General features: G+C 47.1%; 2 protein-coding genes across 2 annotated transcripts; both read right to left on the bottom strand.

Annotated features, from left to right (window-relative positions):
- Nucleotides 1–58: 58 nt before the first annotated feature.
- CHUK (component of inhibitor of nuclear factor kappa B kinase complex) lies at nucleotides 59–16288 on the bottom strand. Its single transcript, XM_030950965.1, has 21 exons — nucleotides 16109–16288; nucleotides 15945–16039; nucleotides 14439–14553; nucleotides 12463–12532; nucleotides 11766–11854; nucleotides 11419–11508; nucleotides 11089–11213; nucleotides 10582–10689; nucleotides 10163–10298; nucleotides 9225–9419; nucleotides 8776–8878; nucleotides 7699–7822; nucleotides 6646–6797; nucleotides 5747–5808; nucleotides 4723–4832; nucleotides 3292–3341; nucleotides 3076–3172; nucleotides 2433–2580; nucleotides 1969–2108; nucleotides 900–996; nucleotides 59–343 (listed from the first exon to the last, which is right to left on the bottom strand). Exons 1-21 carry the CDS (start codon nucleotides 16262–16264, stop codon nucleotides 317–319), a joined length of 2289 nt encoding a protein of 762 aa, XP_030806825.1. The 5' UTR covers nucleotides 16265–16288; the 3' UTR covers nucleotides 59–316.
- CWF19L1 (CWF19 like cell cycle control factor 1) lies at nucleotides 16265–26203 on the bottom strand. Its single transcript, XM_030950966.1, has 14 exons — nucleotides 25865–26203; nucleotides 25665–25749; nucleotides 25130–25208; nucleotides 24654–24755; nucleotides 22760–22974; nucleotides 21615–21733; nucleotides 21353–21437; nucleotides 20689–20829; nucleotides 19755–19866; nucleotides 18979–19058; nucleotides 17953–18162; nucleotides 17457–17576; nucleotides 16592–16689; nucleotides 16265–16503 (listed from the first exon to the last, which is right to left on the bottom strand). Exons 1-14 carry the CDS (start codon nucleotides 25885–25887, stop codon nucleotides 16359–16361), a joined length of 1614 nt encoding a protein of 537 aa, XP_030806826.1. The 5' UTR covers nucleotides 25888–26203; the 3' UTR covers nucleotides 16265–16358.

Raw genomic sequence — 26203 nt, 5'->3', positions numbered from 1 at the left:
GCAACGGCGTGCTGGCAATGGCGGCGCGGCAGCGAGCAGGCCCCGGAGCCTGTGTGGGTGTCACCACTGAGTTTATTATATATACACGCGCTATACATTCATGGGGAACACGGCAGCGGCGAGCCCTGCCCGCGCCCCCCGCCCTGAGGAGGCTCCACGGGCCGGGCCCAGGCCGCTCCCTGGGGGACAGCCTGTGGGTGACACAGTGATGTCAATAAACACCAGTGATGTCAATAAACACCGCCGCGTCCCACAGGAAAGGCGGCCCTCAGCACACAGAAGGCACTTGGGTGATGCAGCACCTCAGCTCCTGGGGCTACTTCAGCCAGCTCCAGTCAAAACTCTGCAAAGAGGAGCAAAAAAACAACTGAGAGCAGGGTCTGGCTGCTGGATTTGATGAAAAATCAGAAATTGCCCTTAGCAAGGATGCTCCCAGGAGTTAACACAGTGCAGCACAGCACAGGAGCCCTGTGAGTCCACTCAGGTTGGGATTTCCCAAAGGATGAGTGCCTCCTCTCTCCTCTGAGCAAAGGCTGGCAGAGCTGGGATTGTTCACCTGGAGAGGAGAAGCTTCAGAGTGACCTCACTGTGGCCTTGCAGGGCCTCAAGGGGCTACAGGAAACATGGAGGGAGACTATTTCCATGGGCCTGGAGTGCCAGGGCACAGGGAATGGCTTCCCACTGCCAGAGGGCAGGGCTAGGTGGGATTTTGGGAAGAAACATGGATCCATGTACACTGGCACAGGGTGCCCAGAGCAGCTGTGGCTGTCCCTGAATCCCTGAAGTGTCCAAAGCCAGGCTGGATGGGGCTTGGAGCCCCTTTTTCCTATTCAGGGAGTTCTCCATGTCCCCAGGGTGTCCCCTGAAAGGCAGGTTCTGGCAGAGGCAGCAGCACTTACCATCATGCTGTTCTGCTCCTGCCTCACCTCCTGCAGGATGCTGCTGAAGAGCTCCAGGTAATTCACATTCTCCCGGATCATGTCAGCAAAATTCTCCCTGCAGGAAGGGAAAAAAAGCCCCAAGGTGATAGATTACAAGCAGCACTAAAAGTGACACCCCCATCAAAAGGTGATGCACTGAGGGGAGGAAAAACAAAAAAAAAAGAAAAACAAAAACAGCTCAAAAAAGTGATTTGTAGTTTAATTTTATGGCATTTTGTGCAATTAATTTTATGTTGTCTGTGCAGCGGTAGGTGACACAAAAACCTGCCTGGAGGTGCCAGGACAAAGGGAAATGGCTTCACACTGACAGAACATAATTAGAAATGTTAGTGAAGTAAAGAGCAAAACCCCCTGAGCTCCAGACAGCTCAGCATGGACTGAGGGAGAGGGGCCTTAAGAGCCAGATCCAGCCCCAAGGAAGAACAACATGACATGCAATAAATGGATGGCACAGTCCTTCAGCAGGGCATGCAGCACCTGGAAATGGCTCAGAAACAGAGAGCAGAGGTCTCTGAATAAAGAGTTCAACCAAATCCCTGATTCTTTAGAGCATTAGTGACACACAAACTCCTGGAACTGCTCTGGGAAGGATAAAGCCCTGAGATACTGAGCTCCCTGCAGCTCATACCTGTCACATTCACATTCTCTGAAAAATCCCTTTGCCCAGGATTTTCTCCTGGGAAGCTGAGAAGCCTCAGAGAAAAAGGAAAACAAATTCTTATCTCATTTGCTTCTCCTGTGTTTTGCTCACATGTGGAATGTGTTTGGAGATTGTTTCATTGGTTTCATGTGAATTGTTTTGACTTAATGGCCAATCAGGGCCAAGCTGTGTCGAGACTCTGGAAAGAGTCACGAGTTTTCATTATTATCTTTTTAGCCTTCTGTAAGTATCCTTTCTGTATTCTTTAGTATAGTTGAGTTTAGTATTCTTTAATATAATATAGTATCATAAAATAATCAATTAGCCTTCTGAGAACAGATTTCTCATTCCTCCCTGCCACAGGCACCCCACAAATACAGCACATACCCATCTTCAGGAGCTGCCAGTGAGGACAGAGGGTGAGGAGCTGAGTTCCCTGAGCAGCTCTGGGGGAGCCACGTGGCTGCTGGAGTTGAGGCTGTCCCTTCCAGGCTAGAGCTGACCAGGGACCGAGAGGAGCTCTGAGTCTGCAAAAGAAATTCAGGAGAATTGAGGCTTCAATGTTACGTAGGGAAGATTTGGGATTGCACATGAGCACTGTGGGTAATGCAGACACAGATGTGGGAACCAGGAGATGGCTTCAGGCACTGTAATTAATGCAAAAAAAGAGTACTCTTGAACACTCTAAACTAACCAGGAAAGCACCTATTTAACTTCTGCTTTCACCACCCCAGACTGCCCTTCTCTGCAGGAAAAAAAAACAACCATGGTGTGGCAGTTACCCCTTTTTGCTGAGTTTACTTCCTGGCTCATGCACTGGAAAAAGTGCAAATAACCCAACAGCTACTCACACAAGCAATTTTCAGCAAATGCCAGATCTCCCTTTGTCTCTTTCCCTGCATCTGCATCACTGAGTTGTCAGCTTCCTTGATGTTATTCAGAGCCACTTCAATCTCGGGGAGCAGGTCAATGATCTTCTGCTTGCAGCCCAAGAGCTTGCTAGAATAAAAACCAAACACAAAGTCACTTCCCAGCACATTCTGGCAAAACCAAAAGCCCCACCTTCAAGGGATTCAAGAAAGATGGAAAATTGGGATACTTGAAAAATTAATGTACAAATCACTGTGGTATCTTCTCAACTGCTACTTTTTTTCCTTTGTAACACTGCTACCTTCTTTCCTTTGAATTTGAAGTAATTTTCTTTTTCCTTTGAATTTTGAAGGATTTTTAAAAATTTTTTTTCCTTTGAAGATTCGAATTCCAACTTCCAACTGGCAGAATTTGCCTCATTTTAAAGTGACCTCTTGGATGCTAACAATCATGTTTTGAAAAATTATGTGGAAACTCAACACAGAGGAGCAGAATTAATGCTATGAGAAATGTGAATGGAGCTTTTTGGGCTCTGACCTCCATGGTTTTCCCTATCCTTTCCTACTACAAAGCTCCAAATGCTGCAAGTTGGATTTGTTTGGGGTTTTTGTCTGCATAAAGTACCTGAGGTGGCCAAAGAGCTCCTTGAGGACTCGGTCCTGGCTCTGCACTGTCTGCACAATGATCTTCACCATGTCTGTGCTGTCACTGTAGGCATGATCTGGAAGGGCCAGCAACCACCACGTTAGTAAACCCTAACAGCATTCCCCTGGTTTCAGTTCAGAACAATTAATCATGGGGTAAAAGTGTGAAACAGATTTAAATCATCTTCTTCCATACCTGGAGGTCGTGCTTTTAATTGCTTGTACAGGTCTATGGCTCTCTGTTCCCTTTAAAAAGAAGAATATGATTCAGGCAGGTATCAGCAACAAGGTGACTCAAAAAAAAAGCACTGCAGTGAAGGGATTCCTTTCTGAACTCAGACCCTGGACCTTCTACAGCTGGGACACAGCCATGGCCTTTGGAACACAGGGATACTCCCTCTGTGAGGGAATCCAGCACTTTCCCCAAAGCTGTCTCTCTTTTTCTCCAGTTATGCAATTTCTCCTCAGGAAAGAACACCAAAGGGAGTTTATTTTCTGTTTCAAATCTTCCCATGGCTCAGCTGTGTTTTCTTTCCCCTGCATCCTTCATTATCTGATTTCATTTTTGAAACTGTGACTGCACAACTGCCTGAGAAATTCTTGTTCTGTTCCTGCTCTGCATTTTTTGCCTGAATTTTAGTGATGTTCTGTAAATGGAAAGAGACAGCTGCATCACAAGCAAGATGACTGTGCTTCTCTTCTTCCCATTAAACAAACATTACTTCTTTCAAGTATTTCAAAAACAGCCATACTGAAAACTTCCAGCCTTGAACAAAATCCTTCCTCTTCTAAATCCCAGTCTGTCAGAAACAAGGAGCAGTTTCCCAGCCCTGATCCTGGTCTGCAGTGGTGGAATTGCTTAAAAATAATGTTTAAGGAGGCACAATCCTGATTAGTTTGAGCTGCTGCTGCAGGAGGTGGCTTCTCCTTTGCACCACTTCCTCCCCTGTGCACCAGTTCTGCTAAAACCACACAGGATGAAAAGCAACCTAGCAAAGAGGGAGGGGGGAGAACATGCCAGGAGCAGGCACATTTTCTCCCTGAACAGTCAGAGTTGCTCTGAAGAGCTCTGATTAACAGATTTAATGGCTGCTCAATCCCTCTCTTTTAGAACTGCCACTTCTGCTCTCAGCAGCAGCCCAGTAACTGCTTCCTATCTCTTTTCAACATCAGAAATTCCCTTTGGCTCTTTCTTATTTTAATACTTAAAAAAAAAAACAACTTTCCAAATATCCAAGTACCCATGAGACATTTACGCTTGATCTGAAAATACTGAAGGTATTTAACAGGGTTTTACAATGATCACGTAGTCTTCCTCACTCAACAGTAAGAAAGTCACTGCTCTCCAAGACAAAAGGAAATCCCCAGTTGACACCAAGAGTTATGTCAGTCCTGGGCTCTTGTAAGATGAGGTTTCACGGTTTAGTGACATGGAAATGTCCCACAAATGGTGGGATCATTCCTTTCACAAGCAACATGATCTCAAATCAACCATACACTACTCTGTACTTGTGGTCAGCATTTCCAAATCGCTGAGGGAACCAGCTACAGAGGAGAAAAACCCCCTGAGACACAGAAATACACCAGCCCCGATTTTATGCAGTGCAAATGAGCAGCCCAGGCTTACAGGCTCTCCATGACCTCCCCCTGGCGCCTGGCGTACGGGCTCTTCTGCAGCTCCACGATCTCCGTGTGCAGGGCCATGATCTGCTCATCCAGGTAACCAATGTCTTCAGCCTGAGGGGAAATGTGGCCACAGGTCAGACTCAATCAAGGAGATAAAGACCCCCAGAACACTTGTTTGGATAATGGGCTGACTGCCTGCAGAGTTTAGGAGACAAAAAAGCTCTTTGGCACAGTGCTGCTACAATAACTGAGGTTTTTGTTCTCAGTGCATGGCATCACCTACAATCGAACCTCTGACCACCAACACTGGCTAAGAAAAATCAGTTTCTTCATAAATCATCTCTCTGTGTCTCTGGATTGCCTCCTACCCTGTGTATAAACTTTTTCCATTTCTGATGTAGGGGCAGGGAGGTGGAATAACAGAACATAATTCTGATGGTCTGCCAAGTAAGTATTGGGTAAGGTTCCTGCTTGTCTGGAAAAAGCCAGAGACAATTCAATTCAATTGCTCTGCTAGAAGCAGCCACCTTTTTATCCATGGTTTAGATAATAAAAAAGAGATGACTCTCATTTAAAACTGATTTGCTTATTGACTTGCAGCATGCCAGTGATTCATGTCTGTACTCCTCAGTGGAATCCTGCAATTTTGAAATCTCTGCATAGCAAGTGATTGGTTTTCAGCTTCAGCAATGGGAATTTCTGTGAGCAGCAAATCCAGCCAGGAAGACTCCTGATCCATAGCAACACCATTTCTTTTGGGCAACAACCAACATGTCTCTGCATTCCATTTTCCTTTTCAGAGAGCTGAGGCTGGTGACTTTTGTTGTTTTTTGTCCAAATCCATTCAAACACCTTGGTGACAGGACACTCTGTCTTTTTTAATGCACCTGCAATGGTATTCCCATTCCCACAGCAGGCAGGATATGAGACACTGAAGGGACACAGCAGTGGCACATCTGACACATTAAATTCCTGTCACAATCTCCTTCACACAGAGATAATGCAGCTTCTTTAACATCCCCTACCTGTGCACACTGAGAGGCTTTCTCTTCCATTTCCTTCCAGGCTTTGAGCATCTTCTCTGAAGCTTAAGAAAAAAGAAATGTTAATTTATAACAAGAGTTTCAGACACAAAAATAAAGCAAGACCTGGACTTTACCTATGTTGGTAAAGAACATGATGCTGAATCTCCCAGCAGGAGCCACGACACAGAGATCAGAGACAGCAAAGCTGCAACTCTGTGCTCAACCTTAACTCACACACAAACCCTTAGGTAGGATTTCACTGCTTGCAGTCACTGGCCTAAAACAACTCTGAGTCTTCAAACTCCACCATTAAGCTCAACAACTGCCACTTTTGATTGAACACAGACTGTCCAAACCCCAAGTGTCTTTCCATTTTCCATCATCATCCTTCAGCCCAGTCATCATTTTTGACTCAGGTTGCATTTTTTAGCCATATATATTCAAACTACATGTAAATCTTGCTATTCTCTTCTCAACACCATTTGTTTCTGGGACATGAAACTGTAGCTGGTGCTCTTTAAACCCATCTCTCACCTGACAAATGGTTTCTCCTAACAACAAGCACAGCAGCTTGTTAGCACTGTCAGCAAATGCAGCAGCTCTTGCCCAGTCAGAACTCCAAATGAATCAGATTCTGAATGAATAAATAGCAAATATTTGCATCACCAGTACTATTAATGCTTCTGTTTTCTATTGTCAGTGGAGAACAGCTGATCACTGTCGTCAGTGGAGAGAACAGCTGTCTCATTATCACTGAAGGTCTCTAAAACCATCCTGGTTTTTATCCTCCTGCCAAACTCTTCTCCTGCACCTCCCCTAGCTAAAATGCACCCATAAAGATGCTGAGCTCCTTTCCAGGATCACAGGAGACACCCAGACAAGTACTCCCCACTACCTACATATGCCATAAGCCATCTGGTCACTGTATCTCTCCAGGTCGAGGCGAATGCTCTGGTGGAAGAATTCCAGCTTGGCTTTCAGCTGCTGGGATGCTGACACCATGTTGTTCTTCATTTTGATCAGGTTGGCGTTGTACCGAAGGAGGCTGAGCCTAACAGATGGAACAAGGACAGCACACATTAGCTGGAAAGCCCACCTGGACTTCAAAAAGGGGAAATTCTGTTACTCTCAGGGGGCTGAGCACTGGCATCAGCTGCACAGAGAGGTTGTGGAGTCTCCACCCTCAGAGATATTTGAGAGCCATCTGGATGTGGTTCTTTTTGAGCAAGGATTGGGCTGGAGGACTTCCAGAGGTCCCATCTGTCAGATTATGCCCTTTTCTGATCCAGAGATGGGGGAACTGAGAAGTGTTTTAAAAACTTTTACTCCATTTTCAGTCTCATGTGAAGGGTGAGACAATACAGATGTTATAATTCACACCATCACAATCAGAAGCCAACCATTTCCTAATTACATTACAAGTGTTTCTTGGCCTATCAGCTTTTGCTGTAAATGCCTTAAAGCCAACATCTAAAACTGCCCCTCATGGCTCCTACTACAATGCATCTTTCATGGTTCTATTTCTCCAAAGTATCTAGTCTTTTTTACAAGTCATCCTTTGAAACTTGTTTCTAGTTCCAGTCCTGTTCCATGGCATTTCTAAGTCAGCATTTCTTATCTCAAAGTTTCCATACAAATACATACTATGTGAGCTTTCTGTTAAGCTTTGAAAATTTTCTCCAAATCCATTTCCCACACTCATCAACCTTAGCCACACTGTGAGACTGAGTATATTCAAGTAGTTTTTGGTTATGATCAATGTCAGGCATTACCCAGCACAATTCCTGGAGTGGAATAAGCCCCCAGCCCAAATATGTTTTATAATGTAAAGGCATGGAACAGCAGAGGGCTGTAAAACTTCAGGGAACCAAAACTCCCCGAGATGGATGATTCCAGACAAACAGACCCAGTGCTGGCATAGCCCTGCTCCCTCTGAGTGGGTGACAACTCACATGGCAGCTCTCTGTCCCTGGAAGAGCCTGCTGTAATCCTCCTTCAGCCCAATGACGTAGTGAACCGCTTCTGCCCACACCTTGCGCAGCTGCGGGATCGGCAGCTGGATTTTGCTGTCCTGCACTGAACACAGTAGAAACACAGGGCAGTGACAACATCCCCAATTCCTGCTTCAGGTGCCTAGAAAGCCAGGGAAGTTCTGCTCAATTTCTAGGTGATGCTGCTGAAGCATGTATGAGCTTTTCATGTCACAGCTCCCCAGGTATGTGACAACCTGTGACTGAGCAGGTTAAACCCCGTGGGGGGTTTTGGCCAAAAAACTCTAAAGCCCAAGGCAGCAAATTTAGTTGCTCCATTTAATCCATTGATACTGGTCACTGTCCTGATCTGTTTCATCTGAAAATGTCTTCAAATGTTTTGTAGGTTTCTCCTCAGATTTCCAGATGCAGATGTTTAAGGGAAAAGATGCAGGTGTGCTCCCCGACAGAGATGGGAGTTGTCAGTACATTGGGGTATCAATAACCATGGTGTAAAAAGCATTTGCTCCAAAAGATTCAGTACAATGGTGTCATGCTATGAGATTCACCAGAACAAAACAGCCCAGAACACAGAAAAACCTGAGTGACACTAGAAGATGAGGAAAACCAGTGGAGACAAGCCAAAGAAAATTAAGTTACTGAACAGTAGCTGCATGTCACAAGGCAATTTCTTTACATGTAGTATCCCAGCAGACATCTCCTGTCCCCTGACACTACTTTTCTTTCATAGAGGTACACAGGGTCATTTATACAGATACAGATTTATAATAAATAAACTTTCAGAGAGATCTGTTAGGTCGTGCAGTGACTGCTGTCATCTCAGGAGGCAAGCAAGGGAAGCAGCAAGCAGAGAAGCAGCTTCCATACACAGCCTAAAAGCCCAAACTGGCTCTGGCATCAGGACATAAATTAGGCTGCTTCAGGTTCTTACATGGCTCTCTTTGAATCAGACAGGGCCCTTCAAGACAACACAAGAGGGTTTATAAAGCAGATTTAATTTAATTTTGCATGAGAACAGCACTTTTCCAGCACACTCACCAATGTAGTTGACACAGTCAGACAGACTCCGAGAAGCAAAGGGACCATCATAGACAGTTTTGCTTTTATCAAACAAGTAGACCATGTAGCTGTCCCAGCCTCTCTGGGAAGAAAACAGAAGAGAATATAAGCAAGAGAAACCCCAAGCAGCTCCTACTAGCCCAGTACATCATGAACTAATTATTGTGGGCACTCTCTCTAACCAAGTGCCTTTAAAAACTTATTTTGATAGATCCTACAGGAAGACAGAACTCTCTGTTAGCAATTAATTAAATATTTAGGCAATGTACAACTACAGAAACCTGCTTACATTACCCAATAAAACATCTTTAGAGTTACTACATTTAGAGAGCAAACTGCGTCATGTGGGAGAAGATTTAGGCCATTTATCTTCCCTAAGATTTTAAATTCTCTGAGAATGTGAAAGACATGAACAGACTCCTCCTTACCACACCATCAATAACACACTGGGAAGCAGGTTTCCGAGGGTCCAGGCAAATCCCTGTTTCCAAGAGCAGCTCCTGATTTCCTGTGCTTATTCCAGTCTCAAACTCAATACGATTCTGAAGGGAATGAAGGCTTTCCTCAGGATGCAAAAGGAAGGACACAATCTTGGCAGAGGTCATGTTTAGGATGTGTACTATCTGTAAAAAGAGGACAAGTAAATTACAAATCCTTGGATATTAAAGACAAAGGCACACAAGTCTGGGATGGAGCACAGAGCAGAGTGAGAGCATAATTTGGATTTAATAACCACAATAATCAGTTCAGGAGTAAAGCCCCACATAAAATCTCAAAGCCTGGGCCCGTAACTTTTAATGAAAGAGAAATTGACAATCCAACCCACTAAGACCCTTCACAAACTCTGCTGCAGCTTAATTACATCAAAAGAACTGAGACAAAATTATCCTCCTGTTTCTACACAGGCTTGCCTTGGCTAGTCTGACTCCAGTAAAGCTCAAGTGATTGTTTGAAGAGGAAAAATCTGTTCTACTACACTGCACCTCTGTTCTACTACAGGCATTACAACTATAGCACATGAATACACCCAAAGGTCACAGTATCAACAGGGAAGTCTGGGAAAACTGTTATTAGCAAATATTAAACCTTATTTGATCCTGGTGAGCCCTTTCCAAGACAACAAACAGTAATAGAGGGTCATCTTTTTACTCCAAATGTAAAGCTAGAGATTAATAATGCAGTTGTTTTGTCTTCCAATATGTACTGGACATGCTGTGTATGCACTCACTTCCTGATACCAGGAAGAACAATTCCTCCTGAGCCTGGAAGCTGGGTGATGCCAGGATTACAGCTTTGCTCCACTGAACACTCTGTCCTCTGGGATGCTTTCAGAAGGCCTTTACACCCAGTAAGAGCCCCCACTCACCTTCAGATTCAGTATGTGATCCATGATCAGGAAACACCTCGGACGACCAGTCTCAGGATCTGAACCTCCACCCCTCTGCTGTGGATCCCAGTTCAGCATCAGCTGCAACCAGTTTTCCATGGGTTCTACAATCAGACTAAAGCAAAAGGGCTGTAAGAAAGGGGAGGCCTTCACCAGGCTGAAGCAGCCCAGCTTTCTGGGCCCCTCCTTGTGTGCTCTGACTATCTTTGTGGGCTACAGGCACCAGAGAGCCCAAAGTACCCAAAAAAGAGCTACAGGCTATCCCTTGACAGCAAACAGCAGCTTGCCAGGAGCTTGAAACACTCTGGAGAAAGAAGGAGCTCTCAAGTTTGGATAAAGGAGGAAGAGCCCTCAGTTTAGAAGGCCAGAAGTGTCCCCTGTGATGAGGACACATGTACCTGCAGAGGCTGTGAGGCTGTGGCAGGTGGGTGCTGAAGCGAACCTCCCCGTTCATCTCCTCAGAGGCAAAGATGTGTTTTGGGTCCTTCTTCTTGATCTTTTCATGCCTGGGAAATAAAATCCTTTGTGTACATGCTGAGGAGTGTTCCTTTTGTAAGGGAGCAACTGAAGACAGCAGAAAAGGGCAGTGTCCAGCAGCTTTAGAAAACAAACTCATCTTTCAGAATAAAGATGCCATTTTCAATCCACCCAGAACACCTCCATGTGAAAGACAGGAGCCCTTCCAATAAACTCTGCCTCTGGAAAGATTTACCTCTTCTCTTGTTCTAACAGAAACCCAAGTTTCCTATTTTTTTGTGTTACAGAGCCACCCTTTTAAAAACCAAGCAAACAAACACTCCAGGCACAGCAAGACAAGCAGAAACCTCCATATGCAGGTTAAAGTCTTTCAGCACAGGTTTAAGTATGAGCACTTCCAAGCACCTCTTCCAGAATGAGGGTCTTACCAGGCAAATGGCTGCAGATTATGTAAGAAAGGTCTAAATCCTGCAATGCATTCAAACACCATTGTCCCAAAGCTCCAGTAATCAACAGTAACTGAGTAGGATTTGTTCTCAAAGAGTTCTGGAGCCTAAAAACGATCATAAAAAGACACTTTGACTGTGGTGTTTCCTTGCATTTCTGCAGAGGCAAAACTGCATCCAGGTGTGGTTCCCTGAGAAGGGACACCCTTGGGACAGGTCCCCAGGATCTCCATTTTTGGAGGTTTCAGCCCTTGGCAGTGCCAAGTCACAGCTGCCCTGCCTCAGTGCTGGTGACACTAAAAAAAGTCTTACCAGATATTGCAATGTTCCAACAAATGAAGTGCATAAACTTCCTTGATCCAGATCCTTTGCATATCCCAGGTCTATTATTTTGTGAACAATCTGCAAACAGTTTAAACAGTTCATTAGAAGAGCAAATGCTGAGGGGAAAAAACCACCAAACAACCCAAAATCTGCTCAGTAACAGCCACAGAATACTCTCATGAGGAAAGGCAGAGTGGAAATTCTGGAGAAAGTCCATGGCAAAGCTTCAGCAACAGTGTTAAAGCTTTTAGTAAATGCACAGTTCAGTTTTCAGTCCAGTTCAATGTGATAACTTCCAGAAATGACAATGGAAACACACTGATCACTTGACTTACCTTCCCACCTTCATCCTGAAGAACAATATTTTCAGGCTTTAAATCTCTGTGTATAATTCTGTTCTCATGCAAATACTGGATACCAGACCCTGGAAGACATGTGTTTGATTTAACTCAAAATAAAATCCACATTGATTAAATGTAAATCTGATAAAAACCTAATACTGGGGAGCAAATTCCCAGCCTGCCATGATTTACCACCACTCATTTCTACATTAAACAGTTTCCAAACCTGTGTTTCTTCTCCACTGCATTTTCACATCATTGCAGACATGCCAAAGACACTCAACTTATTATGAAAAAAAAGCCCAACAAATATTCTGGAAGGGGAACAAGGATAAAGCAAGCAGAGTTGCTTTTTATTTCAGGACTTCAGCTGGAAGCCCTCTTGAGCACTGAAAGCCCAGGCTAATACCCTGAAATACTTTCTCACGCAGGTTATCTATAAGAGAATTAAGAAAACAAGGAGCTTTCCTGGAAAACCTTTTTCCTGGAGAAACCCAGGCATTGCCCTTTGTCAGACAGTTCTTCCTTCCCATGATGTCCAAAAAACCAGGTACTTCCCAAGGGCCTGGTTTTTTAAATACTCTGTTCATTTTAGTTCCCTTTTCATGGTAAGCTGAAAAACGAAAATGCCACTGCACTTAAAAAAGAAACAAACAAAGAACCAAACAAAAAGAAAGCATTGACTACATACCAATGTCACTAAGCAGAGAAAGGATTTGACTTTCCTTCAGCCCACAGCAGTTTTCTGGTTTGTTTAGCAACTATAAAAAAAAGCAAAATATGTTCAGACCCACACTTGTAACAGCTAACAGCAAAAACCAACATTTTCCATCCCCTGTTGAAACTACCCAGCAAACAGCACACCTCAAGGATACTCCAGCTGAATGGGGCAGTTGGTTTTGTGCAATTAAATCATGGCCAAGAAGAAAATAACTCAAGCAAAACAAAAATTCAGAAAGCAAAGGGGTAGGAGACAAAGGCAGGGCCACAGGAAAGGGAGGCTCCCTCTCAGCACTGTCTTAATGAGCTGTCAATAAAAGCAGCTTCAGCAATTTCTGACATTTAGAGATGAGGTGCTTCAGCCCTCATGATGGATTCACAAGGAGAAATTAATAATGAAGTGAAACACAAATGATGCCAAACAAGAGCAAGATTTAAAGAACACAGTCAGAAATAAAAAAGATTTTTTTTTTTTTAAAGCAGTACAAAACATCAGATGCAATTAAGCATGTTACTTCCTAAATTGTTTCAGCACCTATGCCACAGCTAAGGATTCATCAGAAATGAAGTGACCAAACACTGCATTGCAAGTAGAGTTAATTTCCCAGCCAGGGTCCCTAATCTACCTCCAGGGAGTCTCCAAACTTTTACTGCAATAATACAACAGCCAGATGTCTCTGAAACTGTGACCAGGTGCCTGTGTCTGCAACCCCCAAATGCTTTTTCATATATTCCCCTTCTTTCAATGTGACTTAAACCTTACAAGTGTCTCTTGGACTGTTTCTAACAACTCAAAAACATATAATGAGACAGGATTACTGCATTCACCAGCTCCCAGGGCTGTTTAACACCAGTAACATAAACTACAGAAAAATGAATTTCCTGATCATATAGATGAGGTGATTTCTAAGCAAATCCTGACAGGGATTTGCTGCTTCACCCCTCTAGAAATTGCTGCTTCCTGAATCCAGCTGTAATGGAAAGGGAGCACAAACTCTACCAGGTCACCAAGCCACTGCCTGGGGATCTACTGAAAGGCTCCTTTATTTTTGGGTGTTGCCAGTGTGCAGATTGGCAGTTCTGAGTTCAGCAGGAATAGCGAAGCTTTAGAATCCCTGGAGTCCAGCAGAAATAGACTCATTGTCTGTGCTGAGAGCAAGGTAACACTGGATACATGTGAATCCAAACCAGCCAGACTCTGAACAGATGGAGACACAGCAGCAAAGCCAAACCTGCTGGGTGACAGCAGCTGCACTAATGCTAAAGCAGCTCCATGAAAGGACACACCAGGATAAAAGAGTATCTGCCCTTGGCTTGCCCTCTAGTTCCAAAAACACAAGCCTTGTTTCCCACACGTGGTTTTTTCCCACTCTACATTAACTTCCTCACACCTGTACCTGATGCCTCAGGTTTAGCTTTTATGTATTTCAGATTCTGTGATGCTTTAGTGTGTGGGTCTGAGCTTCCCATTAAGGGATGGTGAGCTCTGTGCACAGAGCAGGGAGACAGAACAATTCCTGCTCTAGCTGGGGACCAAGGACAAATGATCCAAATCTCAGGCCCAAGAGCACAAACAACATGGGCTGGAGAGAGAAAAACAAGGATGGGACTTTATGGGGTAAAGCTGTAATAGGACAATTAACTCCAATATGTAAATGGAGCAGAATTTATAAAAGGGAGAGACCCTGTGAAGAGTCGTGCATTTTGTGCCCATTTTGGTTCACCTTGGGTGCAGCCCTGGCTGGGCTCTTGTGCTGCCCAAGGTGGATCCTTTTAATAAATCCTTACTTTATTCTCTAGCTCTGTCCAACCTCTGTTCTAGGTCAGCCTTCTCAAGGCATCACACCCAAAAAGAGAAGCTCCCCAGAGCAGCCCTGGTGACAGGAGCAGCACTGACAGGCCCAGTTTGGGTTGTTTGGTGTCTACCGGAAGCAAAGCAGGCGTTACCTTGCGCAGGTCCCCCCCTGAGCAGTACTCCATGGCCAGGAGAGGAACGTCGTTCACCAGGAAGTTCATCTCCTCAGGAACTTCACAGGCTCTGACCACGTTGGGATGGTTCAGCCTAAGCACACAGAGAGCTGCATGAAAACTCTCTTGGGAGAATGAGACAACAGCAAGCAGGTTTTATGCTCCAGGGACAGCTTCTGCTCCCCACAGGAATGTTTGCTCACTCATCAGCTGGTACCTACCAGTACCCAAATGCACAAAATCCACACCTTGGGAACACACAAACCAGTGATGAGCAGAAATGATGTCTCAAAGCCAAGGTACAGGACTTAGATGGTGAGGATCCAGACTCAAGCTGTGAATTCTTGCACAGTCCTGGCAGTATCATTACCTCTGTGTGTGTGTGCATGTATATGTAGGAACAGACTCCCCCCAGCCCAAGTGTTTCACAAGAACCCCCTAACACCTGTGTGACTGCACCAGGCAGGTGAAAGCCACATTCACAGGGGAAAATCAACTTCTGCAGCTGAATTCAAACAGGAATAAGTGACATATCCAGAAGGAAACAAAAGCAAATTATTTCTCTCTACATCTTCCAGAGCTCTCTGGATGCCAACGCAGGAGCAGCTCATAAGTCAGTGGTTGTTTTCAGCACCCAAATCAGACATCACCAAGCCTTGACTTACAAATCCACGTTCTCTGCAAGTGGTTTCCCCCCATGTCATGGCACACAGTGAGCAGGTGAGGGTACCAAAGCAACAGCAGGAGCTCAGAAAAGCCCTGAACAGCAGGGCCACTGCAGTCCTTGGGGAGGACAACTCAGAGCATCCCTGCTCCCACCCGTGGGACAGAGGATTTCCTGCTCCAGGATCTCTCTCTTTCTCTCTCAAGAGCAGTTCTGTGAGACACAAACACCCAGAGACAGCGCCCACATCCACGAGACCAAAGCTGTCCAGCCCTGTTTCACCTGCTGGAGAGGGAGGGTGGGCAGCACAGAGCATGGACTTTCTCACAAGGAAGTGTAAGGAGAATTTATTCTTTACATTCGGCAGCGTAACAGTAAAAAAGCAATTCCAGGATCCCCCAGGTGCTAAATCAAAAACAAAAGTACCGCAGGGTATGGGAACACGTGGGTGTTCCCAAATCACAACATCAAAACTCAACCCACAGGGTGGTGGTGTGAGATTGGAGGAATTTCACATGAGTGAACAGCCCAAGCAGCACAACAGGGCAGGGGGCTTTGGGGTCGCCAGCTCCCAGGCCAAGGCAGGAGCTGGGGCATGGGATAAGAGATAAACCAGCACAGGCACGCCGGGTGACAAAGGGGCTGACCCCCGGCTGTCCCATGCCAAGCTGGTGCAGCAGCCGAGGCACCAGCTGTCCCCACAACACGGTCCCATCTCCCCAGCCGGTCCGGGGCTCACTGCCCGCACTCCCCTCTCCCGGCCAGTCCCCGGCTATCCCCTCTCCCTGTCTGTCCGGTGCCGCCGTGCCGGCCGCACTCACTTCTTCATGATGTCGATCTCGTGACACCAGCGGTCCTTGTTCTTGACGCTGAGCTCCAGCCGGCACGACTTGATGGCCACGCGGTCGCCCGAGTCCTGCGGGACACAGCGCCGTCAGCCGCCGCGGCCCGGCCGTGCCCTCCCCGCCGCCCGGCCCGGCCCCACCTGGTGCTGGTACAGGCACACGTTGCCGAAGCCGCCGGTGCCCAGGCGGTCGCGCATCTCCCAGGGCCCGCAGCCGCCGGCCGGGTGCCCGCGCAGCGCCGCCCCCGGCGGGGGCCCGCTCGCCGGCGGCGGGCGCGGGGGACCGCCCCGCTCCATGGCTCGGCCGCTGGCTCCGGCACTCCGCCTTTCTTGCCGCGTCACCGCCCGGCGCCGCCCGCGCCCGCCCGGGGCCGCCGCCGGCAGCGCCGCCTCAGTCGCGGAGGGAGAAGTCGAAGGGCTCGAAGTCTTGGCGGAAGGCGCGGGCCTGCGCCGCCTCCTCGGGCCGCTGGGCGGCGCACTGCCGCCAGTCCGCGCGCTGCGGCTGCGCCAGCAGAGCCTCGCTCGCCAGCACCTCCCTGCAACGACAGCGCCGTGACATCAGCACCGCGTCACAGTGACATCACCACAATGACATGGTGACGTCACGGCGGGGCGGGCACACACCTGCCGAACTGCAGCGGGAAGCGGCCGCGGATGCGGTGGAACAGCTTCTCCCCCGTGTCCAGCTCCACGTAGAAGTACGGCATCCCTGGCTGAGCTACCTGTGCCACGGGAACCACAGAGTCAGATCGGCTGGAAAACACCTCTGACACCATCTAGTCCAACCCATGACCCATCACCAGCTCGTTCACTGCACCATGGCACTAACTGCCATGCCAGTCTGTACCACAAACACTTCCAGGGCTGGCAACTCCACCACCTCCCCGGGCATCCCCTTCCAATGTCCTCCCCGAGCAGCCCCTTCCAATGTCCCTCCTGCACAGCCCCTCCTAATCACCCTTCTGAGAAGAGCTACCAGGGCACAGGCAGAGCCTCTTCCCAGCCAGTTCAGGGCCTGGGGACACAGCTGTCCCCATGCCATGGTCCTCTCTCCTGGGAGGAAACTTGGGAAAATAACCCCACAAACTGCCTGAGGTCAGAGCCTGAGCTCAAACAATACCTTCCATGGGAGGAAGGAGCAGTGGGTCACTTCCTGCTGGGATCACCTATGATATTTTGTGGTTCAATTCTGCTGTGAGTGACTAAATGACAAACAGGCAGGTGTGGTCATTCCCAACCTCACCGAGGTCACCCCAGCCTAGTACAACACATTCCTGGAGGACGAGGCCACGCTCACATTTCTCAGCTGAGAAATCATCTGTTGTTCATGGGAACTTCTCCCAGAGCAGAATCCTGGCACATCCCCAGATCAAGTCCATGAGATTCTGCTTCCAACAGGTTGACCCCACCCCACAGAGTGACCTCAGAGGGGGAACAGCAGCTTAGGCAGGACAGGGGGGAAGTGAAGAGGTGAAATCTGGCCCCGTACTTGCGCGAGATCCGAGTGCTCTGGGATTTCCAACAGCTCAATCTGCTGCTCCTGTGCTTGTGTAATGAAGGCCTCCTTGATGTCTTCAGAAGTGCAGAGGTCCAGAGGGACAGGAATGACCTGGAGAGGGAGGACATTTCCATGAAAGAAGACGAGACAATCCGTTTGCAGAAAGCCATCAGTCCATCACTGGAGCTCCTGGCTCCTCAGTACAGCTCAGCTTCATCACACGAGACAGGTGAGCACCCATCTCTACAGGCTTAAACTTATGAGAGTTTTTTTCCTGTAGGAGCTGGACAGAGAGCTGAAAACTCCAAGCTTGACAGTTCTCAGCACAGCCCTCTCCCTTCTCATCTCTGTGGTAGTTCTGATACAGCTCTGATACACTTACAGACCTGCCACACACAGCAACCACCACGAAACACCCCAAAATGTTCATCTGGAGTTTATATTCAGTGCAAGTTTATGTTTTCCCAGGGTGACACCCAAACCATACCTGTAGCTGCAGGTGCTGACTCCTATAGTTTCTTTCAAATAGGACATATCTCTTCCCCTTGCTCCTGAAAAATTCCTTTAGGGCAGCCTTGTACTTGGTGACTTCTTCCAGCACCTCTGAAGACAAGTCCACCACTGACTGATAGTGCCCAATTGGCAAAATCAGGACGTGGTCAGGTGACAAACCCCCTTTGGCCAGGGCAAGGTAGCACTAGAGTGAAACAACACACACCAGTTACTCACTGTGCTGTAGGAATTTACTCTCTGACTACTCATTCTGAGTAGCCTCAGGAACAGGTGAGTCTTATGTGCTGCTTACTGGGGATTGTTCATTACCCATTTTATTTGAATTTATTTCTATATTGAATTTATTAATCACTAGAGAAATGAGAAAGAGACTGCCAAAAGACAAAAAAATAGTATCTTTTGAATGCCTTGTGTGCAGGGAAGCTGCTGAGTGAACTTCACCACTGAGGCAGGAATTTCTTATTCTGACACAAAAATCCACTTAAAAATTTAAACTAAACCTGTGAACAAACCTGTCCCTCTAAGTGAATTATGCTATACAGGAGCAGTAACTTTGAGCAAAGTGCATAAAACAATCATGGACTGAGCTTCAAAGTCAACATCTTGAAGTACATCATGGAGAGATCTTCTTCATCTCTATAGAACAAATCTGCAACCAGCCATCCCAGAGAGATCTGGCACTGGTGCATCCTGCTGCCAAAGCAGGTTCCAGCTTTCTTCCAGCTGGAAAAGTTTTGCCAGATGGTAACAGAGGGCTGGCACAGCAAAAAGTGTTCTGGCATTGGAATCCAGCTCTGCTGCTGGAACAAAACTGGGCCACGCTTCACTTTTTACGAGTTTATTTATTTGTAGAGCAGAGACAAAGAAATTGAAAGCAAATCTAAAAGCCATCTAGAACTAAAGTTTGTTTGTTTTATGTTTAAAATTGGAGATTGGTATTTTGTTTTGCCATGTCTTAGCATGATTCTGACCTAGCAAAGCCCATGCTGCAGGTACTTACATGTGTGCCAATACTGACAACCAAGTGCTTCTCCACCTCTGGGCTGGCCAGGCAGAACCAGCAGGGTCCTGTGGGCTGAGCTTTATTGGGAAAGAAAAAAGGATTAGCAGAAGGGATATTTGTCAGAACACAGACAACCTGGTATTTCCCAGCCACCCTTCCCAGTTTATAAAGTGCAGCAGGTGTCAGAAGGACACAGCTCTGGTCAGGGACGTTCCAGCAAGAAAGGAGGAGGTGGCACTCAGACCCTGCTGACTGCCATTCTCCTGGAATGAAGGAGGAGTTTGGTAGTCCCAGGAGTTAGTAGTTGCAGCTTACTAATAAGAAAACACCAGCAAATGTAAGCAAACAAATCAAAATGAGGTAAAATTACTGCACAGGTAAAGACAAGGGCAGATGCTGTCAAACACACTTGTCAGTTCTGGCCTATCCATCACACGCAAAACACCTGGATTCACACCCAAACTGTGATACCTGAGCTGAGCTTTTTGGAAGTGTCTGGTTCAGAGGGTAAAATGCCATCAGCCCAACCACAATCACCACAGACCCAAAGAACTTTGAAACTAAACTCTTGAGCCTTCTTTCACCTCCTGAAGCCTATCTTCCCTTGGAAACAAGGGACCCTTCATCCTCCTGCATTCCCCCAGCAGCTGGCAGTGACAGAGCTCTCTGGGCCTGTCACCTACAGCTCAACAGCTTGAGGAACAACTTGGAGTGATGTGGTCCATCCAAAGCCTCGAGGGAAGAGCTCAGGAAAAAATCATCCTCACACTTACGGGGTTTCTTGGCTTGCTTAGCTTGGGAGTCCCCTCTCTCTCTCCCGTCTGAGGGACGTTTCTTCCCCCGATGCTTGTTCAAGTCAAAGAAAAACTGACAGGCTGGTTCTTCCTGTTTAGGAAATGAAAAGTCAACAGGATGTTCAGTTAGAACTGCATCATAGAGAGTGACAAGATATAGATTTGATTTCTCCTGAAGAGCTGTGAACCACTGTTGAAAAGCATCAACATCACAGAATCTTTGAGGCTGGAAAATCCCTGCCAGCCCATGGAGTCCCAGCTGTGCCCAGTGCCCACCTTGTCCCCAGCCCAGAGCACTGAGTGCCACCTCCAGCCCTTCCTGGGACACCTGCAGGGATGGGAACTCCCTGGGCAGCCCTTGCCAAGGCCTGAGCACCCTTTCCAGGAAGAAATGCCTTCTCCATACCCTGGAACAGAATGACCTGTCCTAGTAATGCAGCAGACTTTACCTGCTTCAGTCAGGGAAAAACCTCAGGGAGAGCTGCCCCAAATCTTTATGCTCTCCTATTCAGCCTTATGCTGGACATTCAGAATTGTCAGATTTTATGGATTATTCAAATTTTTCATTTGCCAGCCAGTGCCAAAAGAATGGCTTTATTTCTTAGAGATGTTAACCTGTCACAGACTTGCCAGAGTTTGAAAACATTTGATTGAGTTGTCTCATAGAGCCAAATGCCATTAGAAGGCTTTAATGCTGAAGAGGAAAAAACTCTGGTCCCCATATTTCTTATAGTCCTTCTTTAAGAAGTGAAAGGCCATCATAAATTCTCTTCTCCTGGCTGAACACCCCCAGCTCCCTCAGCCTGTCCCCACAGCAGAGTTTTGGACAGAGATACCCCAAATAGAAAGCCAAGCAGTGCTGTAAGCACAGAGTGAAGCAGGAAGGCCCAGGGAGAGGAGCACAGGGCAGTACCTCTGCAGAGAGAGGGGCTTTGTTCTTGGGAGCCTCCTTCCTCAATTTCCTGTAGGGATTTTCAGTGACGTCCTGAGGCTGCTTCACCAGCTCTGCAGGGTCCATGGAGCTCATGGGCACAATGCTGAAGGCATAGAGGTACTGCAACAAACACAGGCAATCAGAGACAGGCAGCTCTGAGAAGATCACCTATGAACTAAGACACCCAGAACAGCTCCACACCCCTCAGCACATCAGTGTTTGTGCCAAGGCAGGGCATGGAAAAACACATCCCTTGTGCCAGTGTCCCACCCAGGAGTTTATGCAGTGCATCCTTGATCCCTGCCCATTTCCAGGCCTTCTTTCTGGCCTTTTTTGTTACCAGGCCTGTATCCCATGCATCCTTAACTACCAACCAATATTCCTTAACTTTCTTAAGGGGAGAAGAGAGACAGGTTAAAAATCTCATGCCAGAAGTTTGCTCTTTTCAGTGGTTTGTGCCTCAGAACATCACGTGCAGCCCTTACCACCCTTCTGACATAACAGGCAAGTGGTACCTATATTCAAATGAGACAGATACCTCCACTTCAGCCAAGCTTTTAAGTGCCTGATGTTGTCCTCTAACTGCTCTCACTGCCCCATTATTGTACTTGAGAAAAGAAGGAAGATTCAAGGGTGTCAGTACCTTTTTCTTGCTTGTATTCCCAACATCAGCAAGGGCAATAAACCTGGTGACGTGCTGTGGGGTCTCCTGTAGCACCATGTGATTCCTGTAAGGAAGCAAAACCTGGCTGTACTGGCACATAAAAAACATAAAGTATTGAAAGAAAAATGGGAGAACCCCTGCCTGCCATGAAGATACTCAGAGAGCACACCAATCCTCCTGTGTTCCTTAGAAACTGAACCCTTACTTGAATATAAATGAGATTTCACATGATTTTACAAACCTGTAAGGAAGTCTTTCATAATAGGTCTTCTCCAGGGCAGCAAAATGGTACCTTGGTTTGAGACTTGCAGCTAGATCTGCTACCAACTTGGAGCCACACTTCTTGGTATCTATTTCTCCCTACAAAACACAAACCAAGCTTTACTTAAACTTCTCCAAGAGCAGGGAAAAGAAAGCTTTGATATACTTCTCTGTACACCCCAGTGAGTACATTCCCAGAAAATTCATGCCAAGGGAAGTCAAACATAACATGACATATTAAACAACTACAGAGAATGCCCATGGGAACTTCTGAGATCTGAGTTTTCTCTCTGAGCCAGAACATCCCAACAAATCTTTCTCTACAACCCCCAAGGGCAGCAGGGTTGGTTATCATGCTGTAAGGGAAGGTTCCTCATGCATTTAAACTGAGGACTGTAACTCTTTTTGGATGTTGGAAAAAACAGTGAGGAAGTAAAAAATGTTCTTTTGCCACATGTGTGGCCTTGCTGTCCAGATAGGTTTCAAATCATCTGAAAATCACTTCTGCTGAGGAACACTAACACAAAAAAAAACAACTGGACACAAATGAAACAACACCCTCAAAATCCAGACTGAGGAAGAACCAGACCACTGACTGATACTTAAGAAAATAAACACCAAAACACTTAAAAAGTGGTAGGGACAGCTAAAATGCCCTGAAGTCTCACAAATCCCCCTCCTTTCAGTCCTTCTCTGAAGAACCAGAACATCTCTTCTCTCTGTTTTTACTCATAGCTTTCTCAAGAAGACCAAAACACTTAAAAAGTGGTAGGGACAGATAAAATACCCTGAATCTCACAAATTCCCCTCCCTTCAGTCCTTCTTCTCTGAAGAACCAGAACATCTGCTCTCCCTGTTTTTACTCCCAGCTTTCTCAAGCACTTGGAGAGGGTCTGACTGATACTCAAGGAAATCAACACCAAACCACTTAAAAAGTAGCAGAAACAGATAAAATGCCCTGAAGTCTCACAAATCCCCCTCCTTTTAGTCTTCTCTGAAGAAGCAGAACATCTGCTCTCCCTATTTTTACTCCCAGCTTTCTCAAGCACTTGGAGAGGGTGAACAGACCTTGGAGAAGAAGCAGAGAGGCAACGCTCTGTGAAACCCCAGGAACAGAACACTCACCGCACTGTTGGCAAAAGTGCCCACATCTCTGGGCCAGGGGGAGGTCAGCAATATATCCACACCCCTGAAGTTTGGGGTTGACAGCAGAGAGGTTTTCAGCTCGGCCACGTCCTTGGCGCTGAAGCAGTGCGCGGGCTCCGGCTGCTGCTGCGCCTCGGTGCCGCTCAGGTAGGCGATCTGCAGCCCCGAGCAGCCACTGTACACACCCCTGCGGCCTGCAGGGACACACACACAGCGCTGAGAATGCCACAATCCCCTGCACAGGGCAGCAGCAGCAGTGCTGACTCGCTGTCACTGCAGCTATCCCCACAGGCAGCTCATGTGCTGTGCCCAGAGCGATGGCATCGCTCGGTGCCGCAGCGCAAAGCTGAGCCTGCCCACAGACAAAGCCCAGTCTTCCCCCTTCTCTCTGCCACCTTGCTTCCCAAAAACTCATCCACAGCAATCACATATTCAAGCCAAGTGGCTCTACTTTGTTATATTTTTGGCCTGGTGGCAATTCTGGAAAGAAATTGGTTTTTTCCTTTTAGCTTTGCTGCACTTTGCTTGTTACCTCTGCTACTGCAGCACAGCCACACAGCAAAATAACATTCAAACCTTCCCCACAGAGACAGGCATGCTCTGGGAATAAGACAGGCATGCTATAAGAAGAATAAATAAAGGAATTGACTGAACAAATAATTTCTGAAATAAAGAATATTGAGAAAAAATAGAAAGGTAAAGAGTTCTGGAGTAGAAGAGCCTGGAATAAAATTGAATGGATATTTGAGTCAAAGAGAAGAAGGTTTGATTGAGGGAAAAGCAGGAGTGGAAGGACAATATTACACCAGATGATTTCTTATACATAGGTAAATGCAAGAAGTTTAGAGCAACTTCTCCTAAACCAAAGGTAATAAACACAAATTTATTTATTACAGAAATGGTTTGGAGTTACTGCTGATTTGCTGAGCTGTGAATTTAGACAGGCACACTCTGAGAAAAAGACAGGCATGCTATAAGAAGAATAAATAAGGGAATTGACTGAACAAATTATTTCTGAAATAAAGATAACTGAGAAAAAATAGAAAGGTAAAGAGTTTTGGAGTAGAAGAGCCTGGAATAAAATTGAATGACTATTTGAGTCAAAGAGAAGGCTCAATTGAGGGAAAAGCAGGAGTGGAAGGACAATATTGTATCACATGATTTCTTACACATAGGTAAATGCAAGAAGTTTAGAGTAACTTCTCCTAAACCAAAGGTAATAAATACAAATTTATTATTTCTGAAATGGTTTCAAGTTACTGCTGATCTGCTCAGCTGTGAATTTAGAAAATGAACAATTCTGAAGAAAAATATATCCTTATTTAAAAGCAGTATTACATTTAGAAATCTATCAATTCAGATAAAGCAAAAAAAAAGTAAAACATTTCAGAACATTCTCTTTCATTTTTTTTATTTGACCAACAAACAGAAGTTTCTTTCAGTTGTACAACTTTATTTCTAAGTACTGACATGAAGGAAGATAAGCAAGGAACAAACCCTAATAATTGTGCACTTTTTCATGAAATTGAACACATTTCTATTTCAAAAGAATAATTGAAAATTATTCAAAAGAAGTGCTAATAATTCAAAGGACTGCTGTAACATCCTGCTCTGTTACAAATTACTTCAAAGAACAGGCTCTTGCAACCACTATTCCTTCTGCTCAGCAAGTTCAGTATCAGAGAAATGAAAAAAAACCAAATCAAGAAAGCAGAGGTTTTTTTTACAGAGATTGTACCAGCCTGAACCACAGGATAAAAAAAAAGCCACTGACAACTCCCAGCAAAAGGAAGGTGTTAAAGTGGGAAGATGAGAGAAGGTTCATGAGAGGCCCAGCAGGCAGAGGCTGACCCCAAACGCCCTGCAGCCTTACCCAGGTAAGTGATGTTCTCAGCCAACTCACAGCCACTGACGTCTGGGAAGTAGCTCAGGGTGTCCGGGCTGTTGGCACCGAGCACGTAGGTGGGGATTGGAGCTGGGGGAGAAAACCCCGTGCACTCAGTGAGCTTTCATTCCAGCTGCCAGCCCACACTGCCCAGGAACCCCCTCCAGCCAGACCCCCCACCACCCTCTGCTGCGAGCAGCAGCACAAGAAATCTTCCTGCAGAGTGCAGCTGGAGCTCCCACCGCTGCAGGGAAGGAACAACCCCTGCTCCACCCACATCGCCCTCCCCAGCCTGGGTAAAATGAACCCCAAAGTGATGCACAGCCCTAAAGGCAGGGGTGTTCCACCCAGACCCGTCTTTCCCTCCCGTGTGGGGTCTCCCTGCTGGAGCACAGCTGCTTTAAGAGCACAGTGCCCAGCCCGGGCAGTGACACACCCACAGTGACACCGCCCTCCTCCCTTACCTTGCTTGGCCCCCGTGCGGTACTCGGCCCACTCTGCCTCGCAAGTCGAGCCAAAGAAATTCCCGACACACAAAAGCATCTAAAAACACCGGATAAAGCAGGAGTTGCCATTTCACCACGGACAGAACACACACACACACAAAGGCTTTGCTTGCACCACTTCAGCAGCATTTGGTTTGCTGAAGTGAAGAGATTCCTCTGTCTTTATCTGCGTTAAACTCAACATCAACGGGTTTAAAAGGACAGCCAGCTGCTCTCCCGCCTTCTGTGCGCAGATCACGGCTCCGCACAATCGTTTGGTGCTGGACAGGGAGGGCTGGAGGGCTGCAAACCCTTTCTCACACCGAGCAAAAAGAGCAGGGTCGCTGCCGCGGAGGGACGGGACAGCAACACCCACCCGAGCACCGCGGGCACATCTCCCGCAAGGAAACCCCGCCCCGGGCTGGTTCCGGCCTCAGCCGTGCCGGGACGGGAACGGGAACCCCGCGGGAACGGCACCAGGCCCACCTCCCCCCACAGACCCCACGAGCCTCACATCGAAGCGGCCGCTCTTGGCCTGGATGGCGCGGACTCGCCCGAAGATCGCCTCCAGCCGCCCCTCCACGTCGCCACACGCCAGCCTGCGGGACACCGCACGGTAAGAGCGGCCGACATAGCACGGTCCGGTCCGGCCCCACCGCAACCTCATCCCGTGTCCCGCCCCGTTCTCATCCCATCCCGTCCCGTCCCACTCACACGCGCAGCGGGGCCGCCGCCATCACGAAGATGCTCGAGCCGAACCTCTCGCTACTTCCGGGTGCGCCGCTCAAAGCGCTCCGCCACTTCCGGGTGCGCCGCCCAAAGCGCTCCGCCGGTTCCCCGGTGGGTGGTGCCCAAAGCCTGACACACCGAGCTGGAATCGCCGGGAAGTTTAAATCGCGGTGTCCGCAGGGAATCGCGGATATTCCCAATGTGTGGTGTCCTCATCCTGGTGTGTTAGTGCTCCCGTCAGTGCTGGCACTAAACACGGAAAACCCGCGAAGAAGTAGAAGAGGTGATCGGGTAACAGAGGGGTGTCGTCTCAGAAGTAACTGA

This window comes from Camarhynchus parvulus, chromosome 6 (genome assembly GCF_901933205.1).
Source record: "Camarhynchus parvulus chromosome 6, STF_HiC, whole genome shotgun sequence".
NCBI lineage: Eukaryota > Metazoa > Chordata > Aves > Passeriformes > Thraupidae > Camarhynchus > Camarhynchus parvulus.
Note: the sequence above shows the minus strand (reverse complement) of the source record. Positions and strands in the feature narration are given on the sequence as shown.